The sequence below is a fragment of the Venturia canescens genome, chromosome 9 (assembly GCF_019457755.1).
Source record: "Venturia canescens isolate UGA chromosome 9, ASM1945775v1, whole genome shotgun sequence".
Taxonomy (NCBI): domain Eukaryota; kingdom Metazoa; phylum Arthropoda; class Insecta; order Hymenoptera; family Ichneumonidae; genus Venturia; species Venturia canescens.
In genome coordinates, this window is record NC_057429.1 from 3,735,956 (window position 1) to 3,761,517 (window position 25,562).

The window sequence follows — 25,562 nt, forward strand, 5'->3', positions numbered from 1 at the left end:
TCCGTATCTTCTTGAATTCTTTCTGAATTGTATTCTCGAATGGGTTCAATCTCTTGCGGATTGTTTTCTTTTCTATTTTGTATTGACGAACGCTCTCTCGTACCCGACGCTCTATACCAGTCGTTATTATTCGTTGGTGACACGTTTCCCAAATTATTTGAATTTAGTCTCGAACCCTGTTCAACTACCGGCATTCTGGGCAATTCATAATTATTTTCGTTGTTTGATAATTGACCGCGTCTTTCGTTCACACTGGTATTTGTCTTGTTGTAAGGGTGAAAAGCTCCTATGGATTCGAACGGTCTTTCGCGCGGTGCCTCTCGTGCGTACGGATTTCTGAGATTCCAGCCGTGGAAACCTACCGCGTTGTTTGACAATTGGAGGTTATTCCCCTCAGGACCGCCGACGAGTGTAGTATTCCGCGATTCGGCAAAATTTCTTTTGTTTTGATTTTGTAATAAACACGCTATCTCCTCGTCATTTTCATGTGAAGTATTTTCGATAGAATTTGACATTCTTCCTTCAAGAATTACGCTATTTGGTTCCCCCCCCCGTTCAGGCGTTGGGTTTGCGAGAGGAGGCTGCACCGGCATTCTATTCGCGTTACTCGGTTTATCATTCAGTTGTTTCCAATTGTCTAACATTTCTCTCATTAGATCTCGAATTGACTCTACGTGTTCTAACCTCGTACCGAATTCCTTCAAAGTTTTTCTAATCTCGCTTTGTTCCGCTGTATTATCGTGTGGAAAATTCTGGAACTGTTCACCGACTTGTGGGGTACCCGTGCGCGATCCCCTTCCCCTCCCTACGCCCTTCGGTATTGCTCCTTGCGCGGCCGTGAGGAGTGGGGGTGTCCTGACCGTTCTTGCCCCTCCGATATCGATCAACTCATTTTGCTCAGCTGAGGCTTCAGCATTTAGAGTTTCCCTCGTTACCGGCGGGGGAGGCGCCTCGTTATTCGAAGCAACGAGGCCAGTGGCTTGGGGCATTTTCTTCTTATTTTCGCTGATAACTTTTTGTCCCGAACGGGTAGTACGCTTGGGTGGAGAATTGAACATAATTTTGACTTACTTCATCTTCCGGACAAGGTTTTATTTCTAGACAAAAATCTTTCTTTTGATGGTGTTCTTCTACCGTTTTGTTTCTCTCCTGCTAAAGCCAAATCCAATCGTTCCGATTTATTATCCTCTTCGCCTTATTTTTCTCCCTGCCCGCTCCCTACACTTAGTTGTATCGAAAGAAATTGTTTTCCTTCAAATATTTTGATCGTACCAGTGATTGTCGGTTAATGTACAGCAAGCAATATAATATGTTAGTTAGAAGCAGAAGAAAGCGAAAGCGAGGCTAGAATATTATTATTCTATAGAACAGAGAAGAAGTTTTATTTTCGAACAGCGTGCAAAGCGGTCAAGTTGTTTACTTCGCCAGTGTTTACATCGGGCTCGCGCTCGGCCCGTTATCTCGAGCGATCGTCAACATGTACGCTGAGTTCGAAATATTGGTTCGAGAGTTTCCAGCCGAAAATAGACAAAATTTTACACACAAAATTTTCGCTCTGGATTATTTTCCCTTCTAAAGGAATTGAATTACGCATTTATTCCTTTCTTGATAAATTAATCAACATTCAGCATAATTTGTACACTTTTGACTTTAATAATTTCAATAAATTAACATTTAACACTAAATATTATTAATTGGCAATTAGAATAAATTAACATTAAATTTAGACTATGAATTTTGGCAATGGTTTTCTCTTAGAAAAATTTCAACGCTGCCCCACGTTGGGCGCCAAAATGAGACAGAATCCTTGTTCTTCACCCGGCGCGGCCGTGGTCCGTTCGGCTGCCGGGGCTCTTACAAATTATCTATTATAGATTTTCCTTTTTGGGCGCCAGCTAGATACTCTAGCAATTATATTTTCAGACTCTTTATTCTTTCGGGTGGGTCACGTTGAGGACCGTTAGGGATATGCAGGGTTGACAAACATGCGCGAAAGACGGCAAGAAAGATTGACAGCCCCGAGTAAATTAAATGGATTTATTCGACTTACTTTGTTCGTTGACAATCAGATTGACAAATTCTCCCAATTCGGGTTTTGACGAAACAATTTCCTGAGTTTTCCTCGTACTATAGGGCGCTGTACACGTTGAGACGTAACGAACTCCTCGAGGGTTTACACAATGCGCGTTAGACGACTTGACGATTTGCGTAGGATCACGCTTACGAATAACGACAAATACTACTTTCGACTCTCGTATTACAGACGAGACGAGATGTCGAATTACAATATTCTTTTGCCAAAATTCAGAATCGTTTCCCGTAAGAAGTCTCGACTCGATTTCCAAGACGGCTCGACTCGACAGATCTTATCGGGTTCTCGTAACTCAGTGTCTGTTTTTCCTATCGAACTGGCGATCCACGCTTCTCCCCACCCTCGATAGCTGGATCCCCAGTCACCCAAAATCGATTATGCGCATGCCAGCCCTCGAACTAGCCCTGTACGCATTGACTTCTTTACCTATCGAGCGCCCGTCGGTCAAATCGTACGCAAGTATGATCGACTCGACGAATCCTCGATTGAATGTGGGATGACGTGAAATTTTATCGGTTAACGCCTGGCCTAAAACTAAAGGCGGCATAATTATGGCTTTTTGGTTCGATACACTCGAGGAGTTAGTCGAGCGTTGATGTCGAGGCTATTTTACCTTCCTGTCACAATATGCTGTTCTATAGTGTGGCTCATGACTGATGTCATATTTGAAAGATGAAGATGAGTTATTTTCTTTCTTAACCCATTAACGCCCAAGCGTCCCGATTTTTTACCTAACTTTCAACGCGATTATTTTTTATGTTATCAGCGTTGAAAAAATATCGTTTTCAGATATATCGACGTTGAATTTTATGCTCTTTCAGAATACTGGCTTAAAATTCCGAATAGACACAAAGAAAAAAATATGGCCGATTCAAACGTGAAAATTTTTGAAAAAAAACTTTTTTTTTGTATTTGTTTTTTTTTTTTTTAATGTTACCGCAAAAAATTCGTACTGTAATCATGATCAGGGGTGCTCGCGATAGTTGAAGTTTAACAGGGAATTTTCATGTTATCATTGAACCACTCCGTTTTACAATATGGCGGTAAGAACGTAAATATTCTACAAAAACATAAGCTAATTTTTTCTCGGAAACTATTGAGCTTAGCTCAAATTATGTAGGTACAAAAATATTTTAGAATTGGTCAAAGAATATCCTAAAATTTTTTTAAAATTTTTTGAGATGGATTTTGGTTTTCCAAAATATCAAAAAAATTAAAATTGCTAATTTTGATTTTTTCTTAAAAAATTTGAGGGTATTCTTTGACTAATTCTAAGATATTCTTGTTCCTAGATAATTTGTGCTAAACTTAATAGTTTCCGAGAAAAAAATTAGCTTATTTTTACAGGTAAAAGAACAGGAGGTCTCATTGACCAAGAGACTCGGTAGAGTCTCGGGACAAGTACATTGACAACCCTGTCACCTGCTGGCTCGAGCTCGCCGAGACTATACTTTCTCTGAATAAAACGATTCGCGGTGGTGGGGGTGAAATTGGCATGTCATTTTGTTCAATTTATTTTATTCTATAAAATCATAAGCTAATTTTTTTCGGAAACTATTGAGCTAAGCTCAAATTATGTAAGGACAAAAATATCTTAGAATTGGTTAAAGAATGAAAAATTATAATTTCAATCAAATTTACTAGAAATGAATATACTATGTTTGAAAATGAAACACGAAAAAAAAAATGATTTTTAGTGTAAAAATTTTATAGGGGGTGTGATGATCGACATTTTTGCTAACGTCATGGGGAGCCTCTTCAGCTTTTTGGTAACGTAACACTGTCACGACGACTTGAAAATTCTTAGAAGGAGCAGCTCCCTATTAATTGCGACATCTACGGTTCCAATATTTTTCAGTCGGTAAAACAGGAATGAGCGTCTCATAGAACATTTTCAAATGACGTTCTAGAACATTCGAGATGACGTCATCTGATTGGTTATTTCCGTTGGATCCAGAGTATCCAGAACCGGAACATTCGAAATGACGTCATCCAGAAGGTTCGAGATGATGCATCATTCTGGAACATTCGAAATGACGTCATCTGATTGGACATTTCGGTTGGATTCAAATTGCGCCATCTACAGATCCAACCTTTTTCCAAAATTTTCAGTCGGTAAAACAGGAAATGGTGTCTCATAGAATATTTTGAAATGACGTTCTAGAACTTTCGAAATGACGTCATCGTTCTAGAAGGTTCGAAAGTCATCGTTCCACAGCATTCTAAATGATGACGTCATCGTTCTAAAACGTTCGAAATTATGACGTCATCGTTCTAGAACGTTCTCGAAGGTTCTGACTCGCTTCGTTAGGTGACTCGCATTACCCCGCAAGATCCAGAACATTCGAAATGATGACGTCATCGTTCTAGAACATTCGAAATGATGACGTCATCGTTCTAGAACGTTCGAAATGATGACGTCATCGTGACAATGACTCAGCAAAAAAGTATCCAGAATTTTCGAAATGATGACGTCATCGTTCCAGAACGTTCGAAATGATGACGTCATCGTGACAATGACTCAGCAAAAAAGTATCCAGAACCCGTGTTGTATATCTACTAGTGTCAAAAGAAACAAATAACAAGTAAAAAATAATAAACCGAAAAATCGCCCTTGAAATTATTCTGTAAACTGATGCCTCATTCTTCTTATTTGATTCGAACAGCTAAATCAACTGAAAAAAACTCCATCTAATTTACGTGCGGCATTAAAATTTATTATATTAATTCGAGGCCAAGTATCTTCTAATGAATTGAAAAAAGTTACCATTTGAATTACGTGCAGCATTAAAATTTATGATATCAATCGGTGGACAAGTATTTTATTAGTAACTCCAAATTTTGACATTATTAAATTCTTCTAAGAAGCTTTTAAATCCAAAAAAATCACATGAAAGCTAGTCATTTGTTACTCTATGGTGGCAGAGACTTATAAGAAAATCGACTCTTCTCAGACTTTCAGGATCCTCTGGTATTATTCACAAAATTCGACGTCGATTGGATCGATACAAATTATGTTTAAATATGTGTTAAAAGTACTTGTCCGGCCCATCACTTTCCGTTTAAATTGTTTATCCAAATAAAAGTCAGGGCTTGTCTAGAACTGATGGATTACAAGTATTTATGCACAGGGAATTGAGAGAAATATCTTCAAGTAATTTTTACTTAATTGCACTAATTTAATAAAAAACGGAAACAAATTATTCCGCAATATAGAAGGGATATTATTGTGCATCGATAAATGAAAAAAATTGTAGATAATGTATATGTTCAAGCTTCCAAAATAACTGTGCAGTTTACATTCCATGACGGCAATTTTTACTTCCCACTTATTCTTCCAGCGAACGAGTTCCATTCGGAATAAGAACTAACCTATAATATCATTAAGGTAGGAGTCGCGTAAAATGCTATGAGACAGATTTTTTTTTAATTTTGTGTATGTCTGCATTTAATTGAGACCAGATGACGTGCAAAATTTGAGAAAGCTTGACCATCCAGAAGTCAAGATATTAATTTTTTTTAATCGATGCTTATACACACGTTCTTATGGTAGAAATTTTGATTAAGCTCTAAAAAAAAACGACGAAACAGATCTTGATGAAAAAAATAACATTAGTATAACAAATGTTACTGTTTATTTCGGTAAAAAAAAAAATCAGCTCTACCATCCCGTTTCGAAAATATCTGCATAAAAAGTGTTGAATTTGTCGTGAAATCAAAGCTCTTGTGGAGGGGGAAGTGACGATCATGCAACACTGGCCGCTCAACAACTGGCGGGAGTTTGAATAGCCGAATTCAGTCATGTCAGAAGAAAACTCTACTACGAATGCACTCAAATAATTAATTTATATTACATTATTGTGAAAATCGGTATGTTTATAAAAATATTTATTCCAATAAATTCTTAATAGAAAAAATCAAAGTTTGGTTATTTGGCCATAAACTATACATTATTGTGAAAATATTTATTATGATAAAAATATTTCTGACAATAAACTCTCGACTCTCTCTTGACTCTTTTGTCAAGAAAAAACAAAATATCAAAGTTTGGTCATTTGGCTACAAATTTTGGCTTCAATTACACAGTTTTTTCAAAAAAGGTAGTTAAGTTTTTCAATATTTTTTTGTTTTTCGTGACCTTTGCTGAAAGAAAGAGCAATAACCCTTCGAATCCATTTTCTTTACGAGTCTCCTTTAACTTTTCGAAAGTGATTCCGGCATTCGCGATTTTTTTTATCATTCCAGCTGATACAACTTCTTTCAACGGTTGCAGAAATTTTGCGATATTTCCGGAATTTTGTGATCGGTTCAATTGTTCACATTTCTCCATAAAAGATTTGCGGTTCTCAAATAAAGTTTTTCTAGGGATGCAGCTTGTTACAAGTTCTTTCAAAACTTGTACATCAAACAATGCATCGTGGAAATTTTCTTTCCCGTTTATATTGATTAGATCATTGGCTAATCTTTCAAGTTTGAACATCCCTTGTCCTTTTCGCGTCGGGTGCAATTTTTTGAGGATCAGATATGTATCCGAGAAGCCAGCAATCCTTGTTTGGAATTCTCTTGTCATGCCATATTTTTGTGTGGCCAAGAGCAAATGCGAGCAATCAAAATTAGCATTATGAGCAACGAGCAGGCATGGCTGACCTGACACACTCAAAAATTGTAAAAATGAGCGCAAGGCATCGTGCAATGGAATTGAATCAACTTTCTTATCTCTGCAGTACAGTTCTCCGCCGACATTTTTGAATCCAGTAATTCTTTGAGCTTGAGCGTGAACTGTTTGTGTAGGAGTTACGTATACACAAAAAGAATTTTCTTCGCATACCGCTGCGATTTGTAGAATATCGGCTGAATATCCAAACCCAGAGGTTTCTAAATCAAAATAGATTACTTTTGTCTTATCTTCCTGCAGATTTGGTATTTCGTTTGAATTGACGTCGAGCTCGAAGCCATAATTAGGTCGGTATTGAACACCTTCTGATCGTTCTAGTTTTTTTCTTAATACTTCTCTGCCTTGTTTCAATATGTTTCGACGCAATTTCATGGAACGTAGCTTTGATTTAGCTGACTTTGCCAATTTCAACTTATCTCTTTTCTCTGCATACGTCGCATTATGTTTTCCAGGAGAAACATTTAATATGTTTTCAATACTTGTCACGTGTCTGTCGCCGTCATTCTTTGTGCATACTGCACTGGCCATACGAGCATCAGCTGATGCAGTTAAAGAAAAGCACGTTTTTTTAGGGCATTTATGAGCCATTATACTGTTGAGTGCTTCGTTTGCTTGGCTCGATGCAGCTACACATAACTTCGAAGAATTGGCTGCATATTTTGAAAAAATGTCGAGCAATTTCGAATATAATGCCTCATTTGTTAGCGTTATTTTATGCCCATCTTTGTGGCACCAGTCTCCACAATGTTCATGTTTCCCGAAGACATGATCTGGGATACTGCGTATGGCCACTGCTAAAGTTGACGCGTTGCCTTTATTTTGTGCAATAGCAAAATTGAAACATTTCTTTATATGAGGAATTGTTTCTTTTTTACTCATCTCAGAGAACAGTGGCTTGATTTTGTATAAATCGCTGACGAAATTCTTTGAAAGATGATTTCTATCAGCTAATTTATAGATGACTTGCGGATTTTCTTTACGAACTGCTGCCATCGTGGAACTATCCTCGTCGCCTATTACAACGCGAACTTTAACGCCTGCCGCTTCGAGAATAGAGCTATTGTTTATCAATTGAGCTCCAACAGATGCTTCCATAGCCTTGGCGCTTCCTTGAAAATTTTTCCGGCAATCGTGATCACTTTCCGAATGACCCAGATCACACTTTTTACATTTTCGGTTTCTTGTTGCGTAGTCCAAAACTTTGCCACTAAGCATTCCTATTATTGCTCCGTAGCCATTCAGGCTGTCGTAGCTTCTACCGTTTCCTCTTTTGCTCCATCCCATGTCGTAGGAAACAATAATATTAACAATTTCGCCCAAGGCTTTGTCGAAAATTGGCGAATTGTTATTTTTCGAAGACATCGCGGACTTAGCGATTTCATACTGGGGGTAGATATCAGCAACAACATTGGGAGGCCTATAGTAATATGGAAGGACAAAAAAGGGATTTGGCTTAGTAAAAAATGCAGCAATTATTGAGGAATTAATTTTCTTTCAATTCATTTATTTGTGTTTACAACTTTCAAATATTCGCAAATATGTATTCATAAAGTGATTATCCATATAAATTACTAATATAAAAGTTAAAAATAAATTGTTTATTGCGAGATCATATAAAACTAAATCCGATTAAATGTAGGTGTATAATAATTGTATAAATTGATTGTGTAAATATACTAAGTTATGTGTATATATATTGTTACGTTATATTTAGATGTAAATAGATTATTTGTAAATAGAATTATTTATGTAAATACAATATAATATATCTAACAAGTGAGAAAAAACCATAAATCAAAAAACTCACAACTCGCTACACAGCTTTTCAATATTTTCTAACACCAACTGTCGTTCTTCTTCTGCGACTCGTTCACAACTCTCTTTCGCTGCTCTCTCTATAGCTGGGCCAACTTCTTGCTCATACCGTTTAAATAGATCCTTCGAAATTACAGGTATGTTGAGACATGCCAAGACTTTGTTCAGCGTGTCGCACCCAATTCCAGCATGTAGGGTTCCTATTGAATAAAATGTTGAGGTTAGTTTTCAATCGTCATTGTCATATTTGATAACATCAAAAATATCATTTGGTAATAAAAAATACAAACTTACCAAATACAGCCTTAGTATTAACGTCAGAGTGAAGATGCTCGTTTTTCTCATGAACTCTATGAGTTTTTCCTGTTGATACAGCTGTCATCGATGAACATGATTGGCAACGCACAGTCAGTATAGATCGCAGACCCATTCTTTTTTCATTTACAATATTTTCGAGTGAGAGAACTTGAGAACATTGGCAGCATTTTAAGTTTTTTGCCAGTTCGTCCAATTCAACAATCCGTCTGCCCGAGGTTATGTTCGTCGTTTTGGAGGTTATGGCATCCCTCGCGTCGCTTGCACTGAGTTTTTTTTCACAACGCATTTTTTTAAATTTTAGCTGTTTATCAAGCATTTTTTTCTTGATAAATCTTCCTTTCAACCGTACTCGATCTTCCATTTCGGTTTTTATATGAATTAAAAAACTTTCGACACAATTTTACCACAACAATACGTAACACAACACAACCAACGAAGTCGCGAGAGAACCAAAACGAGCTGCAGCGTTGCCACATTTTTGTGTTGAGCAGTACACTTGTATGTATCTATCGGAACATCGATTGCTACGGACACCAATGTCCAAGCTGCCTGTACAATTTCAAAAGTTTCATCGCGTGTTCTGCGATTAGCCAAGTGTTTTACTTGGTTTTACTCGCTGCCATACGATAGAAACTTTTGAACTTGATCGTCATACGACTCCTACGTTAAGAACATTAAATTAATAATGAATCACATTTCAACAAACTTTTAACGAGATTCTGCCGTGCCATTTCGTTTTTTTATGATTGATTCTTTATTGAATGAATAGTGATGGGCCGGACAAGTACTTTTAACACATATTTAAACATAATTTGTATCGATCCAATCGACGTCGAATTTTGTGAATAATACCAGAGGATCCTGAAAGTCTGAGAAGAGTCGATTTTCTTATAAGTCTCTGCCACCATAGAGTAAGAAATGACTAGCTTTCATGTGATTTTTTTGGATTTAAAAGCTTCTTAGAAGAATTTAATAATGTCAAAATTTGGAGTTACTAATAAAATACTTGTCCACCGATTGATATCATAAATTTTAATGCTGCACGTAATTCAAATGGTAACTTTTTTCAATTCATTAGAAGATACTTGGCCTCGAATTAATATAATAAATTTTAATGCCGCACGTAAATTAGATGGAGTTTTTTTCAGTTGATTTAGCTGTGCGAATCAAATAAGAAGAATGAGGCATCGGTTTCCAAAATGATTTCAGGGGCATTTTTCGGTTTATTATTTTTTACTTGTTATTTAATGCTTTTGACACTTTAAAAAATAGATGCAGATTAGTTTTTTTTTAATATAACGTTTTTTCAAGATTTGTAAAATTTTTTTCGAATTGTTCTATATTTTTTTTTATGAAATAATTTTTTTTACAATTAAAAAAAAAAATTTTTTAAAGTTTTTTTTATGGGTGGAATTATCAGCAAACGAGGGACCATCAATGTACTTGTCCCAACCTTTTTTTCCCTAGGGGAAGTTTATGGTTTGATATCACGTCTTTTTTCTCAAAAGATCCTTATCTATGTCCAGATGACTGTAAGATTTTAGTTTAAATTTCTATGAATTGTTTATAATTTTCGGCGTATAACGTTGGTTTTCACGAAAAAAGACCTATTTTTCGTCGAAATTGTACTGAAAATATTTCGATAGAGGTTTAGTCTTGGACTTTTGTGATTTTTCTCCTTATCTTCTAATATGTTTCGTCCATTGGGAACTCAAGAGCATGGAGCAATGCGTGTTGCGGGCCGAGATATGATTTTCGGCTGATAACGTTAGGAAAAAGAAAGGAAAAGAGGAAAGATAGATCAAATTCAAGACACAACAAATCCAACAGAATTGGCCCTTTTTAAATGTTGCTTTTGCATTCTGAATCTAGACGTTTTCGTGTCATCCAAAACATGCCCCCAATGAAATATATTTCCAAAGTTTGCAAGTAGCCGCTGAGATCCAATTATCTACAGTTTGATAGTTGCAGAAAAAAGGCACCCGAAAACATCTATTGTGTCTGAACTCAAAGAAGCAAAAAAAACTGAGCGTATTTAATTCTACAGAGCAACGGAAATCAAAGACGTTTAAGGTACCTGCATTGGTTGTGGAGGAATACAATTTCATTTCAGGATAATTTAGAAAGAAATTTAGAAATTAAGAAATTTAGCATGGAATTTAGAAAAAGGAAAATTAAGTTAAATAGTAAAGCTGAAAACTATTGTGATGAATTTTTGAAATTACGTGTTACGGTTGGAGTAAAAAATTAAAATGATTGGCACACATGCTGCGACACAAAAATATCAAAGTTTGAAGGTATTCGCTCCATACCGCAGTAATACAAACTTCAATACTATTTGAAAAGAAACACTTTAAATCTTGCTGAACAAAGTTCCATTCCATATTACTATAATCAAAGATAGGGGATGATACTAGAACATATACTTATCCACAGAAATTTCAAAGTTCGCAGGTATCTGTTGCGATTCAATGTATCTGCGCAATTAGTTTGGAAGAAAGCAATTTCAAATCCTTCCATAAATGAGCAACTGAAGACTTTTCTAATGAATTTTTCACTTCATATTTATGTTACGGTGAGAGTCAAAAAGTAAAATGAATGGCACAGTATATAAATTTTATAGTTTGCAGATTTTTGCTGTATTTCAGTGATCCAAATATATAGTATTATAGTGAAAAGTTGTTAGAAGTCATGATGTCAGATTAAAATGACATAGCACACATAACATTCAGAAATTCTGTAGGTTTCCATGATGTTGGCAGGCATTATACTCAATCGCATTCAAAACTAAGCAACTGTAGACATATCGTAATGAATGTTTTCACCAATAATTCCACATTTGCAGTTTGCAGAATAGGAATACTCAACATACACGTTATTTCATAAGTATTGTTGTCAAAATTTGTGTTTGCCTACCGCATTCCGAAGATTTAACTTTTCATATTATCAGCAAAAAAAGCATCCAAAGACTTTTTGGAACAAGTTTCAAAATTTATTACTCAACAGGCCAGGTGGAAAAAGTATAACTACACTTATATCAACACCAGAAACTGTTTTGAGAATCTGATATACAAAATGTGCGAATATTGATCATAGTCGGAAACCACTTGAATCAGGTTACCACAATCAGCATGAAGAATAACATGTATCGATCCGCTGCAAACCGATGGAGTCAAAACAAGGATCGGAAAGAGCAAAGCCAGATTCAATAGGAAGCAAAATATGGGAATATTCAAAAATAATGATGACACAAAAAATAAATTAGAAAACATTTATTCGATTGGAGTTTCTCACATTATATATACTAACAGTTCCGTGTGTTCTTGTTTTATTAATTATCAACCATAATATTTCAGATCGCAAAAAGAAAATTTGACGTTATAAGTTGACGAACATTTTTTCTTACAACTTCCAGACCTATTTTTGATAAACTGATTTGCCTTATTTATATTATTCACTAACTATGCGAACGTTTGTTACATATGTCCCGCACTTCGTAACGTCAAACCCCGGCCGGTTCGTTACCACACAGCTATCAAAGAGAACTCGTATATATAACCTACATAATTACACATGATATATAATCACACAACTGACGATATATTTACACTGAACAATATTCCGCGCACTCTGGTTTAATTGAAAGATTATCTCAGTTGACACTTATTTCCAATCGAATGAAATAATGAAATCTTGAAAAGTTTCGTTGACATATGCATCGCGCATTTTTTATATTTTTTATTTGCACACACAGATCACAGTCTACATTTACGCGGCCGCTTTTATACCGGTTTAGTATACCACAAGGTTTAACAAAATAAATATTAACCACTTTTCACTAACCATTTTCATTTATTAATTAGAGTCCGCACACAACAGCACTTTGGGGATCATAACCTCACCTGTCAAAATGACGTTCAGTATGAAAACAAGTCTCGGGTGGTTTCGGATGTGCGTATCGATGTATTGATATCATATAACCTATTTACAAATGATATAAATGATAAACTTATTTTCAGTCAAACGAATTAATGAAATCTTAAAAAGTTTCGTCGACATGCACCGCGTATTTTTTTATTTTATTCTTTTTTACATACTGAGACGTGACGCTCGCGTAGCGGCCCGAGCCCGCTCGAACTATTAGATACTACGCGTGCGAAAAACATCGCGGCGAGATGACGGGCGTTCGTCCCAACCGGCGGCCATATTGGCGACTGGCACAAAGGCCCGAGCGACCCGGCGGGCAACGCTCCGAACAGCGCCACTTGACAAGAAATCAAACTAAATCATAATTTCTTTATTCTAATTGTTTTCAAACTTTTTATTTATCAATATGAGCGTAATTAGGCTCAAAATGTCGGGAAAAATAGCCGCTATCAAAGAAAAATAGAGAAAAGATTAAAGCTTGTAGAAAATTTGTGTTATTTCAAATAGAGCGAGATGCTTGATCACAGCGCATGCGCGGGGCTAAGCGTTCATGGGCTATAGGAACCCGAACGTGACTTTTTGTGATTTTTCAAACAAAATTAAATTAAATGATATTAAATGAAACAATGAAGCCAAATTACTCAAATAATTAAACAACAACAATTGACATTATAATTTTATTATTTTAAAGTCACGGTGAGCTGAAAATTGATCAAAGCGGAATTCGGCGCATCGGGCAAAATAGCGATCAGCCAATAGCAAGGCGCGAAATAAGGCAGCGGGCCAATTGTGGAGCCCGTTACAAAGGAATGCGCAGAACGCGTCCGAAATAGAGAAATTCGGCGTTTGAAAGAATTAAGAGTGGGGAACGGGGTATAAGAGTCGGTGCACAGCTCATTCGGAAGGCAGTTCACCCTACCTCTGGAACCAACTCGGATCTCCTAGAAGAACTAGCAGACTCAAATAGAAAAATACACTCTATTCTGATATAACCTAAAATCCTTTTTCCTATTATTCCTTTGGATGCCTGGGGTATTGGTGAGACTCGGCGACGTATCGATCCCGTAGTCCAGGGTCCATTCCACATAACCTATAATTTCCGAATTTTGCTGCACGGGGCATTGGTGAGACTCGGTGACGTATCGATCCCGTGGTCCGTGGGCAAAATTACCTAACCTAGTGAATGCTCAGGACATTGGCGAGACTCGGCGACGTATCGAGCCCGTGGTCTAGGGTTCACATCCTAACCTGTCTTGTGTTTTTGAGCATTGGCGCCATTCGGCGACGTTTGAGGCCCGTGGTCAAGCACAAACTTTCCACCTAGCATTTTTTTTGGGTTTATTGAGAATAGAGGCGGTAAATAAATGATTTTATGATTAATTATTATTAAATTCAAAATTGTTTCATAATTTATCCGATTTGGTTGGGTCGAACGAATTAATTAGCATTAGAATTGAATAAATCAATAATCCGCACCCCATTTGAACCATTGTACGACTCCAAAGTCAAGATAAATCATCTAATCAAATTATAATCGATTATAACAAATAACAAGCAGATAAAAGCGTTGATTCAAGAGGCAGCGGTAAGACTAGAGTTTGTATAGCATCCAAGCGATCACAAATTGAAAAAAATTGTAAAAACAAAAGCGTACAACACTCTTGAATTGCTAGGAAGCGTAAGAATTCAGGGTCAAGCGGTTAGGATTACAGGACATCGGTTGTCAATTAGTAGTGTTGCGAATTTCATTATTTTTTGTTTGTTTTTTTTTGTCTGAAAAATCTCATGCAAGCGGAAAGGAGAGGCAATAGAATAAGCAGGGGCACGATAAACCATAAAGCGTTCTTTATTGTATAAACAAAAACAAAAACAAATTTGAAAATTCAATCGAAATTTCATACAGTAAAACGCTCCGTTTTTCCGGGTCTTTCGAGTCTTCTCTCGCCTGACTTGGTTAAACAACGCGGACAGACAAAGATTAAAATTAAAAACGCGTATCATTTTGTAAAAACATAATTAAAATTAAAAAACGCGTATCATTTTGTAAAAACATAATAGTATTGTTTAATAAATTCATTTTGTTATCTTATCAACACAATTCTTGTCTCTCGTCTCGTTCATACCTGCTCTTTTTGAAATTAAGGTAGCTCGAACCGACGCGTGGCGGCGTTCAGGCCGGGTCGGCAAGAGCGTTACGTTACAACTGGCGCTCGAACAGGGACAGGTATTGCAAACGAGCGTGAGATTTGTTGAATGAAATTAATTAATCACGTCAAAATGGCAGAGAAGACCGATAGAAACCAAACAGCGAGAGATTCCGGGTTCCAAAATCCCGATGAGCGAACGGCACAAAATATCGATTTGACTACCTCAATTCCTCCCACAGGGGCGGGGAACATTTTCAATGAATCTCGCGGTAACTTTGGATTTGAACAACAAGAGAAATTTGACGATGATAATAAAGATCAAAATGAAGAAATTAAAATGGAGGAATTTGAAACCCCTAAATCGAATAAAGGAAAAATTGAATTCGCAGAATTAAATCATGAGCTATTGATGAGCCTAATCGACGCAATGAAAGAAATGAAAACACAAGTACAGAGCATGGCTAACGAGATTGCCCGAAATAATCAGGCCACTAGTGATTTGAGGTCTGAATTTACGAAAAAATTCAAGACTCTGCAAGCTACAATCGCTAGTGATGTCCATAAAATATATGACCCAATTAAACGTCACGTAACGGGTTTAACAAAAATAGTTCAAGAAAATGAGTCGAAAAGTGCCGTGATCGAGGTTAGTGTGGCTCAAATACAACTTGACGTCAGCGCAATCAAGAAAAGGGTGGAGAATCTCGAATCTAAGGACAAAATCCATAGTCCGAACACTGAAAGCACCCGGATCGTCCCGAAGCCCAGTAAAGTGGTTTCAGATGACGAATCCGAGAACGAAGAGGAAAAATATGAGCCCGAAGAGAAAACAGAAAGGATTCAGACGATGCTGCCAATGGACATGCATCCAAACAAAATTAAAATTAAACCTCCCACATACGATGGATCGGAAAGGAAAAGACCGATGAAGTTTATTAAGGAGTTCCGGCGGTATTGTGAGGTGACAAATCCCACAATCACTGAAATGAAATATTTGCTGGGACAGTGTCTCGAGAAAGCCGCAAAAGAATGGTGGGTTCTTATTGAGGACCGTGTAGAGGATTTCGAGGAAGTGGAAAAGAAATTCGTTGAGCGTTTCTGGAGCACCGACGTCCAGAGAAAGGTGAGGAAAGACCTCGAATTCGGACACTACTCTGATAAGGATAACAAAACATCTAAAGTGGAGTATACGATCAACATTTTCGGAGCCGCGAAGGATCTCATCCCTCCTCCAAGCGATGAAGACATAATTCCATCACTCTCGCAGCATTATACGGATGAGATTCAGGCAACTATAATAAGCCGTGGATTCAAAACATTGGAACAATTGATTGAATTCTTGGGAAAGATCGATCGGCAAATTCCAAAAAAGAAAAAGAAACCTCAACGAATCCAAATCAAAATAAAAACGAGCAAAGGCCATTCCGTATGCCTCAAAACAACAATTGGAATAACCAGGGTGGATTCCAAAACAATTTCAACCGGGGAAATCCAAACTGGAACCAAAATAACCGACCTAATGGAGGTTATAACAACAATAACGGCTGGAACAATCAACAAAACCGCAATTACCAGCAAAATTACAATCAAAGGCCCAACAACAATTATCAACAAAATTATAACCAGCGGCCAAACAACGGATATCCTCAGCAGAATCGAAATAACGGAAATAATAATCAACAAAACGGATATAATCGACAAAATCAGAATCCGAATTGGAGACCGCAACAGAACAATGGAGGATACCGGCCGCCGAACAATCCAAACGATCATCGCCAAACTAACGAACGACAACGGCCAGAAATTCAAGCGATAGAGGTCCACCAAGAGCCTCAGCCGTCGACATCTCGGGCGGGAAACGAATAGACGTTGTACCCGTGCTCAATGATGATAAACAAGGAAAAATGGATAAAGGAAACGAACGAGGTACAACGGAGAAAAAGAAGAAGATTAAGAAAAAAGGATCTCAGGATGGTTTATCGGAGGACCTCCACCAAATGAGAGATGCAAACAAACCGACAAACGAAATTCAGGACATAAAAGTGGCAATAAACACGATTTTTACGGATACTAGGGAGTTTTTAATGGAAGAGGGAATAAATGAAGAAGCTTTGCCAATTATTGAGTGTCCAGAAATTTATGCTAAAATAGAAGGTATTCAGGTTACAGCGTTAGTAGATTCAGGTTCTAGAGTTACCACGATCTCGGAGGAATTTTATTTGGAGAATAGGGAGATTTTAAAGGATTGTCCACTTTTGCCTGTCACGGGAGTGACGGTGAAAGGAGCGATAAAAGGGAAGTTAACGAAGGTTAGAAATCAAATAATGGCGATGACTGAAATCGGAAAAATTAAAACCTACGTAAAATTTTTGATAGTGCCCGGCTTGATTAGGGATGTGTTGCTTGGTGTAGATTCTTTGCAACCGCTTAAGAGTTTAATTGACCTGGGAGCGATGTCTCTCCAGGTGAAATATAATGAAATTATTGATGTAGTGCCCACGATTGGGACTACAGAAAAAGAAAATTTTTTACGAGAAATTGTTTTTGAAAAGAAAGTTAAAGAAGTAGAAGAAGAAGAAAAAGAGAATTTTAAGCCGGAGCAAATTTTGAAATTTGAAAAGAGTAACAGTGAGAAAATTTGTGAACCAATCCAAAATTTGATTTTTGATAATAGAAGTGATGAGGAAATAACTCTTGAGGAGATTAATGAGATCGTGGAACAAACTGAGCTCTCATTAGAACAAAAGCAAGTACATAAAGAAGTAATTTGGAATAGAAGGGAAGTCTTTCGTAAAATAACAGGTAGAATTTCAGTTTATGAGCATCGATTAGATATCACAACGGATAAGCCAATAGTTGCACACGCTTACGAGGTTCCTCTAATGCATAGGGAAAAAGTAGATAAAGAAATAGAAAAGTTACTAGATTTTGGAATAATACAGAGATCGAATAGTCCGTGGATTAATCCGATAATCCCGGTAATTAAAAAAGATGGTACAGTTAGACTTTGTTTGGACGCTCGAAAGTTAAATCAGGTTATGGCAAACGACCATGAGTCAGTACCAAATATGGAGGAAATATTCCAAAAATGTCATTCGGCAAAGGTTATGACAACGTTAGATCTAACAAACAGTTTTTGGCAGATCCCTCTTCATCCAGATTCAATGAAGTATACTGCGTTTCGATATAGGGGAAAAGTTTATGAATTCACGGTCACGCCTTTCGGGCTGAAAACAAGTACTGCCGCATTACTGAGAGCATTAGACATCATTCTCCATGGTTTGGGAGATCATGTAATTAATTTTGTAGATGATCTATTATGCAATTCTTCTAATTTTGACGAACACATGAGACATTTAGACGAATTACTAGAACGACTGCAACAACACGGAATGACAATTAAATTAAAAAAGGCTAAATTCTTTCGGGAAGAAGTAGAGTTTCTAGGTCACATCTTGACAACTAAGGGTATAAAGTCACAGCCAGAGAAAATAAAAGCAATCCATGATTTCCCTGCACCTAGAAATTTAAAACAGTTAAGAGGATTCTTGGGGTTAATTAATTATTACACTAAATTCACAAAGAAACATGCTGAAGAAACAATTCCACTCTTAAAATTACTAAAGAAGGAAACGAAATGGCGTTGGGGGGAAGAAGAAAAAATCGCTTTTCAAAGAATTAAAGATTTATTTGTTGATAACGTTCTTTTAACGCACCCAGATCCAAAAAAGGAATTTATTTTGCAAACCGATGCAAGTAGCTATGCTTTGGGGGGCACCTTGGCTCAAAAAGATGAAAATAACGATTTGGGGGTAATAATGTTTGCGAGCCGTACGCTCAAGGGTCACGAATTAGCCTACACAACCACAGAGAAAGAATTGCTCGCGATTGTTTGGTCTTTAAAAAAATTTAGAACTTATTTGCTCGGAGCAAAAATTAAAGTAATTACTGATCATCGAGCCATTACTTTCTTAAAAAATTGTCAATTATTAAATGAGAGATTAACGAGATGGATTCTCGCTATCCAAGATTACGATATTGAATTCGAGTTTTGTCCGGGAAATAGAAATGTTGTCGCGGATGTTTTGAGTCGATTAAATCCACCAGATGCTGGGGGGCGGAAAGGAAAAGAATTGGCGATTAGCACAATGTTAGCAATCAAACCGTCGCAGGAATTAGAACAGATGATTCGGCAGGTAGGACTTTGGCAAGAAAGAGAAGATAAGATCAGGGAAATTAGGGAGAGGATACAAAATGAACAAGACGATAAATATCGAATTCAAAATAACATTTTATTGAAAAAAATAAATCCCGATTCCTGGAAAGTAGTTTTGCCGCGAGAGATCCTCCATCTTCTCGTATCTGAAACACACAAAATGTACGGTCATGTAGGCGCGAAAAAAGTTTGGAAAATAATAAAAGAAGATTTCACTTACCCGAGATTATACCGCGTAATCAGACAAACTCTTGGTTCGTGCGATTCTTGTCAAAGAAATAAAGTTCCTAACCAGCATTCTTATGCGGCACAGCAAAATATCATTCCGGAGGGACCGGGAGATATTGTGTCGATCGATTTTTTCGGTCCCTTACCAGTTACGAAAGGTGGAATGAAACACATTCTCGTAACAATAGATGCTTTCTCTAAATTTGTTGTTTTATATCCCTTAAAAGCGGCAACAGCGCCAGCAACAATTAACAAAATCTTTAACCATTACATTCCCGAGTTCGGAAAACCAAAAAAGCTTCAATTTGACCATGTCACGCAATTTACTTCGCGATTATGGCTAGGGAAATTAGCCAGCGAGGGAATTCAGCCAGTTTCTCTTCTATTAGACATCCGCAAGGAAATATAGTAGAGAGAGTCAATCGAGAGATCGGTAGATTTTTTCGAACATTTCTAACCGATAAACACACCGACTGGCTGAAATGGGTCAAAGTTATCGAGGATTGTATGAATGAAACGCACCACGAAACGACTGAAATGACACCAGTCGAGATACAGAAAAATGTTAAGCCTCGAAGAATCTGGAGGAATTGGATGGAAATAGAGAGGGATGAGGAATTAGATGAGGAAGACGGGATCGAAGCAAAATTGATGCTTGCTAGGAATAGGATAGAAAGAAAAGGTAGAGAAAGAGCAAGAAAATTCGACTCAAAACACAAATTGATTCAATTTAATGTAGGAGATTTAGTTTTGGCCAAAGCGTGCAACGTTAGCGACCCTGTAAATAAAAAAATGGCCAAATTCTTCTCGATTTACGAGGGGCCATATAGAATAAAAAAACAAATAGCCACAGCCACGTTTATACTGGAGAATCCTGAGACTGAGATGGAGAGAGGCATGTATCACGCCGCAAACCTAAAAAAATACAAAAACTGATCAAAAACACGTATTACAAATAAAGTTACCAAGATGTATTGTTCTAAGCTATATAACTTACCTTTATTAATTAATTCCAAACGTATCCGCTGGAAAAAGTTTTCAAATTAATAAAAAACTTACAATTTTATGCTCAGGGTGACGTCACAGCTATACTCACCTGTTGAATCCATATCTCTCCTACGGGGCGACCTAAAACACATAAAAATCATAAAAAAACACAAAAAAATAAATAAAATCGAAAAAGAAAAGAGAAAATCACATGTTTATTACTATTTTTATTAATAATAACAATTTTTAATTCAAAATTACAATTCCCGACAATAAAAATGTTGATTATTTAAAAGTTACTAGCGGGAATACAGATTTATTACACTTGAAGACTTCAAATGTCGAAAAACGGATTTACGATAGCCAAATTTTTGAAAAATTGGAAGTTATGTACAATACAAACAGTGTCATGCTCCATCTCACTCTAGGGATACACTAGAACACGAAAAACCTATTTCCGATAATAAAAATGTCGATATTTTAAAAGATAATCATTCAAAGTGGTTTATTAGTAATTATTATGGCTTAATTAAACGAGTTATGACTCAAAAAACCATTAAAACAGTCAAAAACACAATTTTCTGAATGCTGGTAACGTCACGTCGTTGTAGCGGCGAACTTCAGGCGGTACCCGTAGCTGGGACTCGAAAATTTAGTTCTCCAGCAATCCGTCGTCCGCGAATGGCGCTTAGAGCAGCCGAACTCACGTGGTAACGGCCGAATTTGAACAAGAACGGTTGCTAGGTTCGTCACGTCATTCGACAACGGACACTGGTTCGAAGCAGATAACAACTGCAGAACAGAATTGAAATTTCAGAATAAAAAGGAAGTTAAGAAATATTCGAACACAAAACAGGTAATACTAAAAGATTTAGGCATGCAGAGCTAAATAAAAAGAAAAAAAAAATGGATAAAGGATAAGGAATAATTCTAAGAAATGCTACGAACAGGAGAAATGGACGTTGCTACGCAAACCGAGGGGATAGGAATGAAACATTTTCTACAACAGACGGGGGAAGATGCAGGAAAATGGATTGAGGAAGACGATGATGTGATAATCATTAAGGAAATAAACCCTACTCAGGGAAAAACACTCAACAAAACACGCATAATCAATCCATTAGAAAAGAAAAGGGCAAAGAACCAATCATCCCAAACGGCTAGAATGGGGAAAGATAAGGCAATACAAACGGATTGGGTGCTCCGTAAAATTGAAGTAGGGGATTCACGAAGATCGAGCCGAGAGGCTGTTCTCCTTCTTCTCTCACGTCACCATTTTTTTTCCATGATTCAAGAACACTTTACTATCCCTGAAATAGTCTCTCCAATGAAAGAGGACCAAATTGAAGAGGAATAGAAGAATTGGAAAGTGGGGGAATTTCTGTGGGAGTTCAAAAAAAAGGACGAAAAAGAAAACCAAATAAGTCAGCAAACAAATAATCCGAAGAAAAGGAAAACAACGATGGAGAATGACAAAATTGATGTGGTGGATGTTGAGGAGGAAAGTACAGGGGGAGATAATGAAAATCAACAAGCAAACAATGAAATGAGGAGCGACAAGGATGACAGGATGAATCGAAAAAGAATAAAGAAAGAAGACCTGGAGACATTAGATGAGGGTAAATGTTTGAACGATGAAATTATCAACTCATACTTGGATTTGATTTGCAAAAGGGAAACCTTCGGCCAACGAGTTTATGGAATGAACTCATTCTTTTTCCCGCGATTGTATGTGAACGGGTATCCGGCAATTAAAAGATGGACGAAAAAAGTGAATCTTTTTGAATTCGAAAAAGTGATGGTTCCCATTCACCTGGGTCATCACTGGTGTCTTGCAGTCATCGATTTAAAGAAAAAAACGATAAGTTACTACGATAGCTTGGGAGGAGAGAATCAGCAGTATTTGGAGAAATTATTCCAATACTTAATCTTGGAGGCCGGTGAGAAGGGAAAGATTAGGCCAAGACGAGAGGAATGGACGCTCACGACAAGGAAAAGCATCCCGAGACAGCTAAATGGACAGGACTGCGGGGTTTTTGCGTGTATGTTTGCAAGATATGAAGCAGAGAACAAAGACTTCGATTTTTGTCAGATGGACATGCCCATAATACGTCGGAAGATTAAAAGGGAACTAGAGACCGGAAGTCTCGAAATATGACTCCATATTATTATTATTTTTATTATTTCTGGGTTGAGAACACCATTATTAATTGTATAAAAAAAAAATCAAATATTATTACGGGGAGGGATCTCAATATCCAATAATTTGTTGAAACGCCAAGAATATTGAAGCAATAAAGGACGTTTATATTACATTTAGTTCAGGGATCTCGTGTTGTTATTTATTGTATAACCTGAAAAACAGAAAAAGGGAAAAGGGAAGGCATTCGATAAAAGATTCCTGAGATTATGTATTTAAAAAAAAAAAAAAAAAAAAAAAAACTTACGATGAAAGATCGATGTCCTGGATGTTTCCGTACCTGAAAAACATGCAAAATCATTCTATCGATGGTCCCCGCGCCTGAAAAAGAAAAATAAATTAGCAAAAATATTAAATCCAATTACAAAAATCATGAAAAATTACTTACCGATGAAACCGATGTCCTGGAACCCGTGAACCTGCAAAAAGAAAAAATGATTAGAAAATAGTTAAAATAGCTATGGAATGAAAAGAGTACTTACCTACCTGAAAAAAAAAAAATTACTCCGAAAAGCGCTGAAAAACCTAAAAATAAGAAAAAAGAGGAGAAAAGGAATAGAGAAAAGGGAGAAAGGAAAATGGGGTAAAAGAGATTAATGAGAAAGTAAAAGGAGAGAGAAGAGGAGAATGGGGGAGAAATGATAAGAATTTGGAATAAAAAGAATCAATGGAAAACGAAATATGGGACAAGACGAATTTAGGGAGTACGAGAGTATGGAAATGGAGTAGAATAGGGGGTAGGAAATTTTAGAGCAGGGTAGGAAGGATAAATAAATAAATGAAAGGGAAAGAACCTGAAAATCAAAGAAAAAAGAATTGAAGAAAAATAAACCTGAAAAAACAAAAGAACATAACCTGTAAATAAAAGAAAACCTGAAAATAAAAAGAAAAGGGGGGATAAAAACAATAAAGGGAGTGAAATAGACGAATAAAGAGGGAGCGGGAGTGATAGGAGATAAAAGGGACGGATAAAAAGGCTACGAGTGAAAGAGGGGGAAAATATGTACTAATGGAAAGACGAAAATAATAAAAGTGGGGTAAAATGGGCAAATGAAATGCGAAAAGGAACTGAGAAAAATAAAAGTGGGGAAAAATGGGCGAATGAAATGCGAGAAGGAACTGAGAAAGGTAAAGTGGGGTAAAATGGGCAAATGGAGTGCGAGAAGGAACTGAGCAGAATAAAGTGGGGTAAAATGGACAGAAATAGAGAAGTGGGGGAAGTGAAAGGAGTGGGGATAGAGAACGGGTATAAAAGTCGGAGCAGCAAGCTCCGGAGCGTCATTTGAGCCTCAGTCAAGCTTCAAACAACACCGGGAGCTACCCAAGCGATCGAACGACATCGGGAGCTCTACCTCGTCATTCAAAGCGACTTCGATAATCTAGACCTCGACAATTACCGAGATGCGGATTGACCCAGTGATTTCTGGAGTTCCAACGCCTTCTCCATGGCCAGCGACCTGGGAAGGAAGCTTCGAAATCATCGTGTTGGAATTCCTTAACCCAACAAATTTCTCTTACACAACTCTGACAAAATTTGAGGAACTGTGTGCATTCGAGGAGCAGTTATTCACCGACATCGCAGAAAGAAACCACTATCCAAGGGTTTATGCTTCCATCGACCGAATATACGCGGTCGTCAGTCAAGAAACGGCCTACAGAGGGAAATTGGTCGACGTGGAAGATGGAGAAGCTACCTTACTGCTTATCGATAGAGGGGTTACTCTCATGCATCCGGTTCATGAGCTTCAGAATCTACCTCATCAATATGTCAACGTGCCTTCTTTCTGCACGAAAGCATTCATTTCGGGAATCAGGCCATTTTATGGAAACAGATGGGAGATGACCTGCAGCCTCCATTATCAACGGAAGCTGGTTGATCAAAAAGCTAGAATCACGATCATCGGCGATCATCCTACGAAGAAGGGCCACGAAGTTCACCTTTTCATAACACCTCAACGGGTCAATCTGGGAGAAAGCTTGGTCAGGCACCAATATGCTCTACCTGGCGAATATCAATTCAGCCTTCGGGACGACGTAAAGTGTGCAACGCCTGAAGAAATACAAAGATTGGCGAATGGAGAGCAACTACAGGAGCCTTTCAATCCTATTGCGGCTGAGCTGAGACAACTAGAACATCTACGACTCCTAGACTTGGAAGAAGAACAAATGAACGAGGTCAATCAACTCCGCTGATAGGAGACAAGCTGAAAAACATCAAGAACATCGAGAAACCTGTAAATCATCATCTTCAAGACATCATCGCACTGTCCTCCCTTTATCCCCAAATCAAATTGCATTTTTAAATTGTCCACGATCCCAATCCCATTTTCGGCCTTCGAAAGTTTGAAATTTTGTATTTTTCTTTTGCTTTGACTCTTTAAATGAGTTTTTGAGAACAAAAAGCATCATTTCAAAGATCTTTTTGTTCTGGGGGGCATTTGAGACGTGACGCTCGCGTAGCGGCCCGAGCCCGCTCGAACTATTAGATACTACGCGTGCGAAAAACATCGCGGCGCGATGACGGGCGTGCGTCCCAACCGGCGGCCATATTGGCGACTGGCACAAAGGCCCGAGCGACCCGGCGGGCAACGCTCCGAACAGCGCCACTTGACAAGAAATCAAACTAAATCATAATTTCTTTATTCTAATTGTTTTCAAACTTTTTATTTATCAATATGAGCGTAATTAGGCTCAAAATGTCGGGAAAAATAGCCGCTATCAAAGAAAAATAGAGAAAAGATGAAAGCTTGTAGAAAATTTGTGTTATTTCAAATAGAGCGAGATGCTTGATCACAGCGCATGCGCGGGGCTAAGCGTTCATGGGATATAGAAACCCGAACGTGACTTTTTGTGATTTTTCAAACAAAATTAAATTAAATGATATTAAATGAAACAATGAAGCCAAATTACTCAAATAATTAAACAACAACAATTGACATTATAATTTTATTATTTTA

The 25,562-nt window shown here is 37.3% G+C and overlaps 3 protein-coding genes across 3 annotated transcripts; 1 reads left to right on the forward strand and 2 right to left on the reverse strand.

The window, feature by feature from the left end:
* Positions 1-1,072: 1,072 nt before the first annotated feature.
* On the reverse strand, positions 1,073-8,129 carry LOC122416245 (uncharacterized). The gene is made up of 3 exons (XM_043429006.1): positions 6,278-8,129; positions 2,051-2,365; positions 1,073-1,152 (listed from the first exon to the last, which is right to left on the reverse strand). Exons 1-3 carry the CDS (start codon positions 8,127-8,129, stop codon positions 1,073-1,075), a joined length of 2,247 nt encoding a protein of 748 aa, XP_043284941.1.
* A 365-nt stretch (positions 8,130-8,494) lies between these two features.
* LOC122416044 (uncharacterized) lies at positions 8,495-9,356 on the reverse strand. Its single transcript, XM_043428711.1, has 2 exons — positions 8,877-9,356; positions 8,495-8,782 (listed from the first exon to the last, which is right to left on the reverse strand). The coding sequence occupies exons 1-2, from the start codon at positions 9,259-9,261 to the stop codon at positions 8,571-8,573; spliced, it is 597 nt and encodes a 198-aa protein (XP_043284646.1). The 5' UTR covers positions 9,262-9,356; the 3' UTR covers positions 8,495-8,570.
* Positions 9,357-21,867: 12,511 nt separating this feature from the next.
* Positions 21,868-22,563, forward strand: LOC122416246 (sentrin-specific protease 1-like). The gene has a single exon (XM_043429007.1). It carries the CDS (start codon positions 21,868-21,870, stop codon positions 22,561-22,563), a length of 696 nt encoding a protein of 231 aa, XP_043284942.1.
* The last annotated feature ends 2,999 nt before the right edge of the window (positions 22,564-25,562 follow it).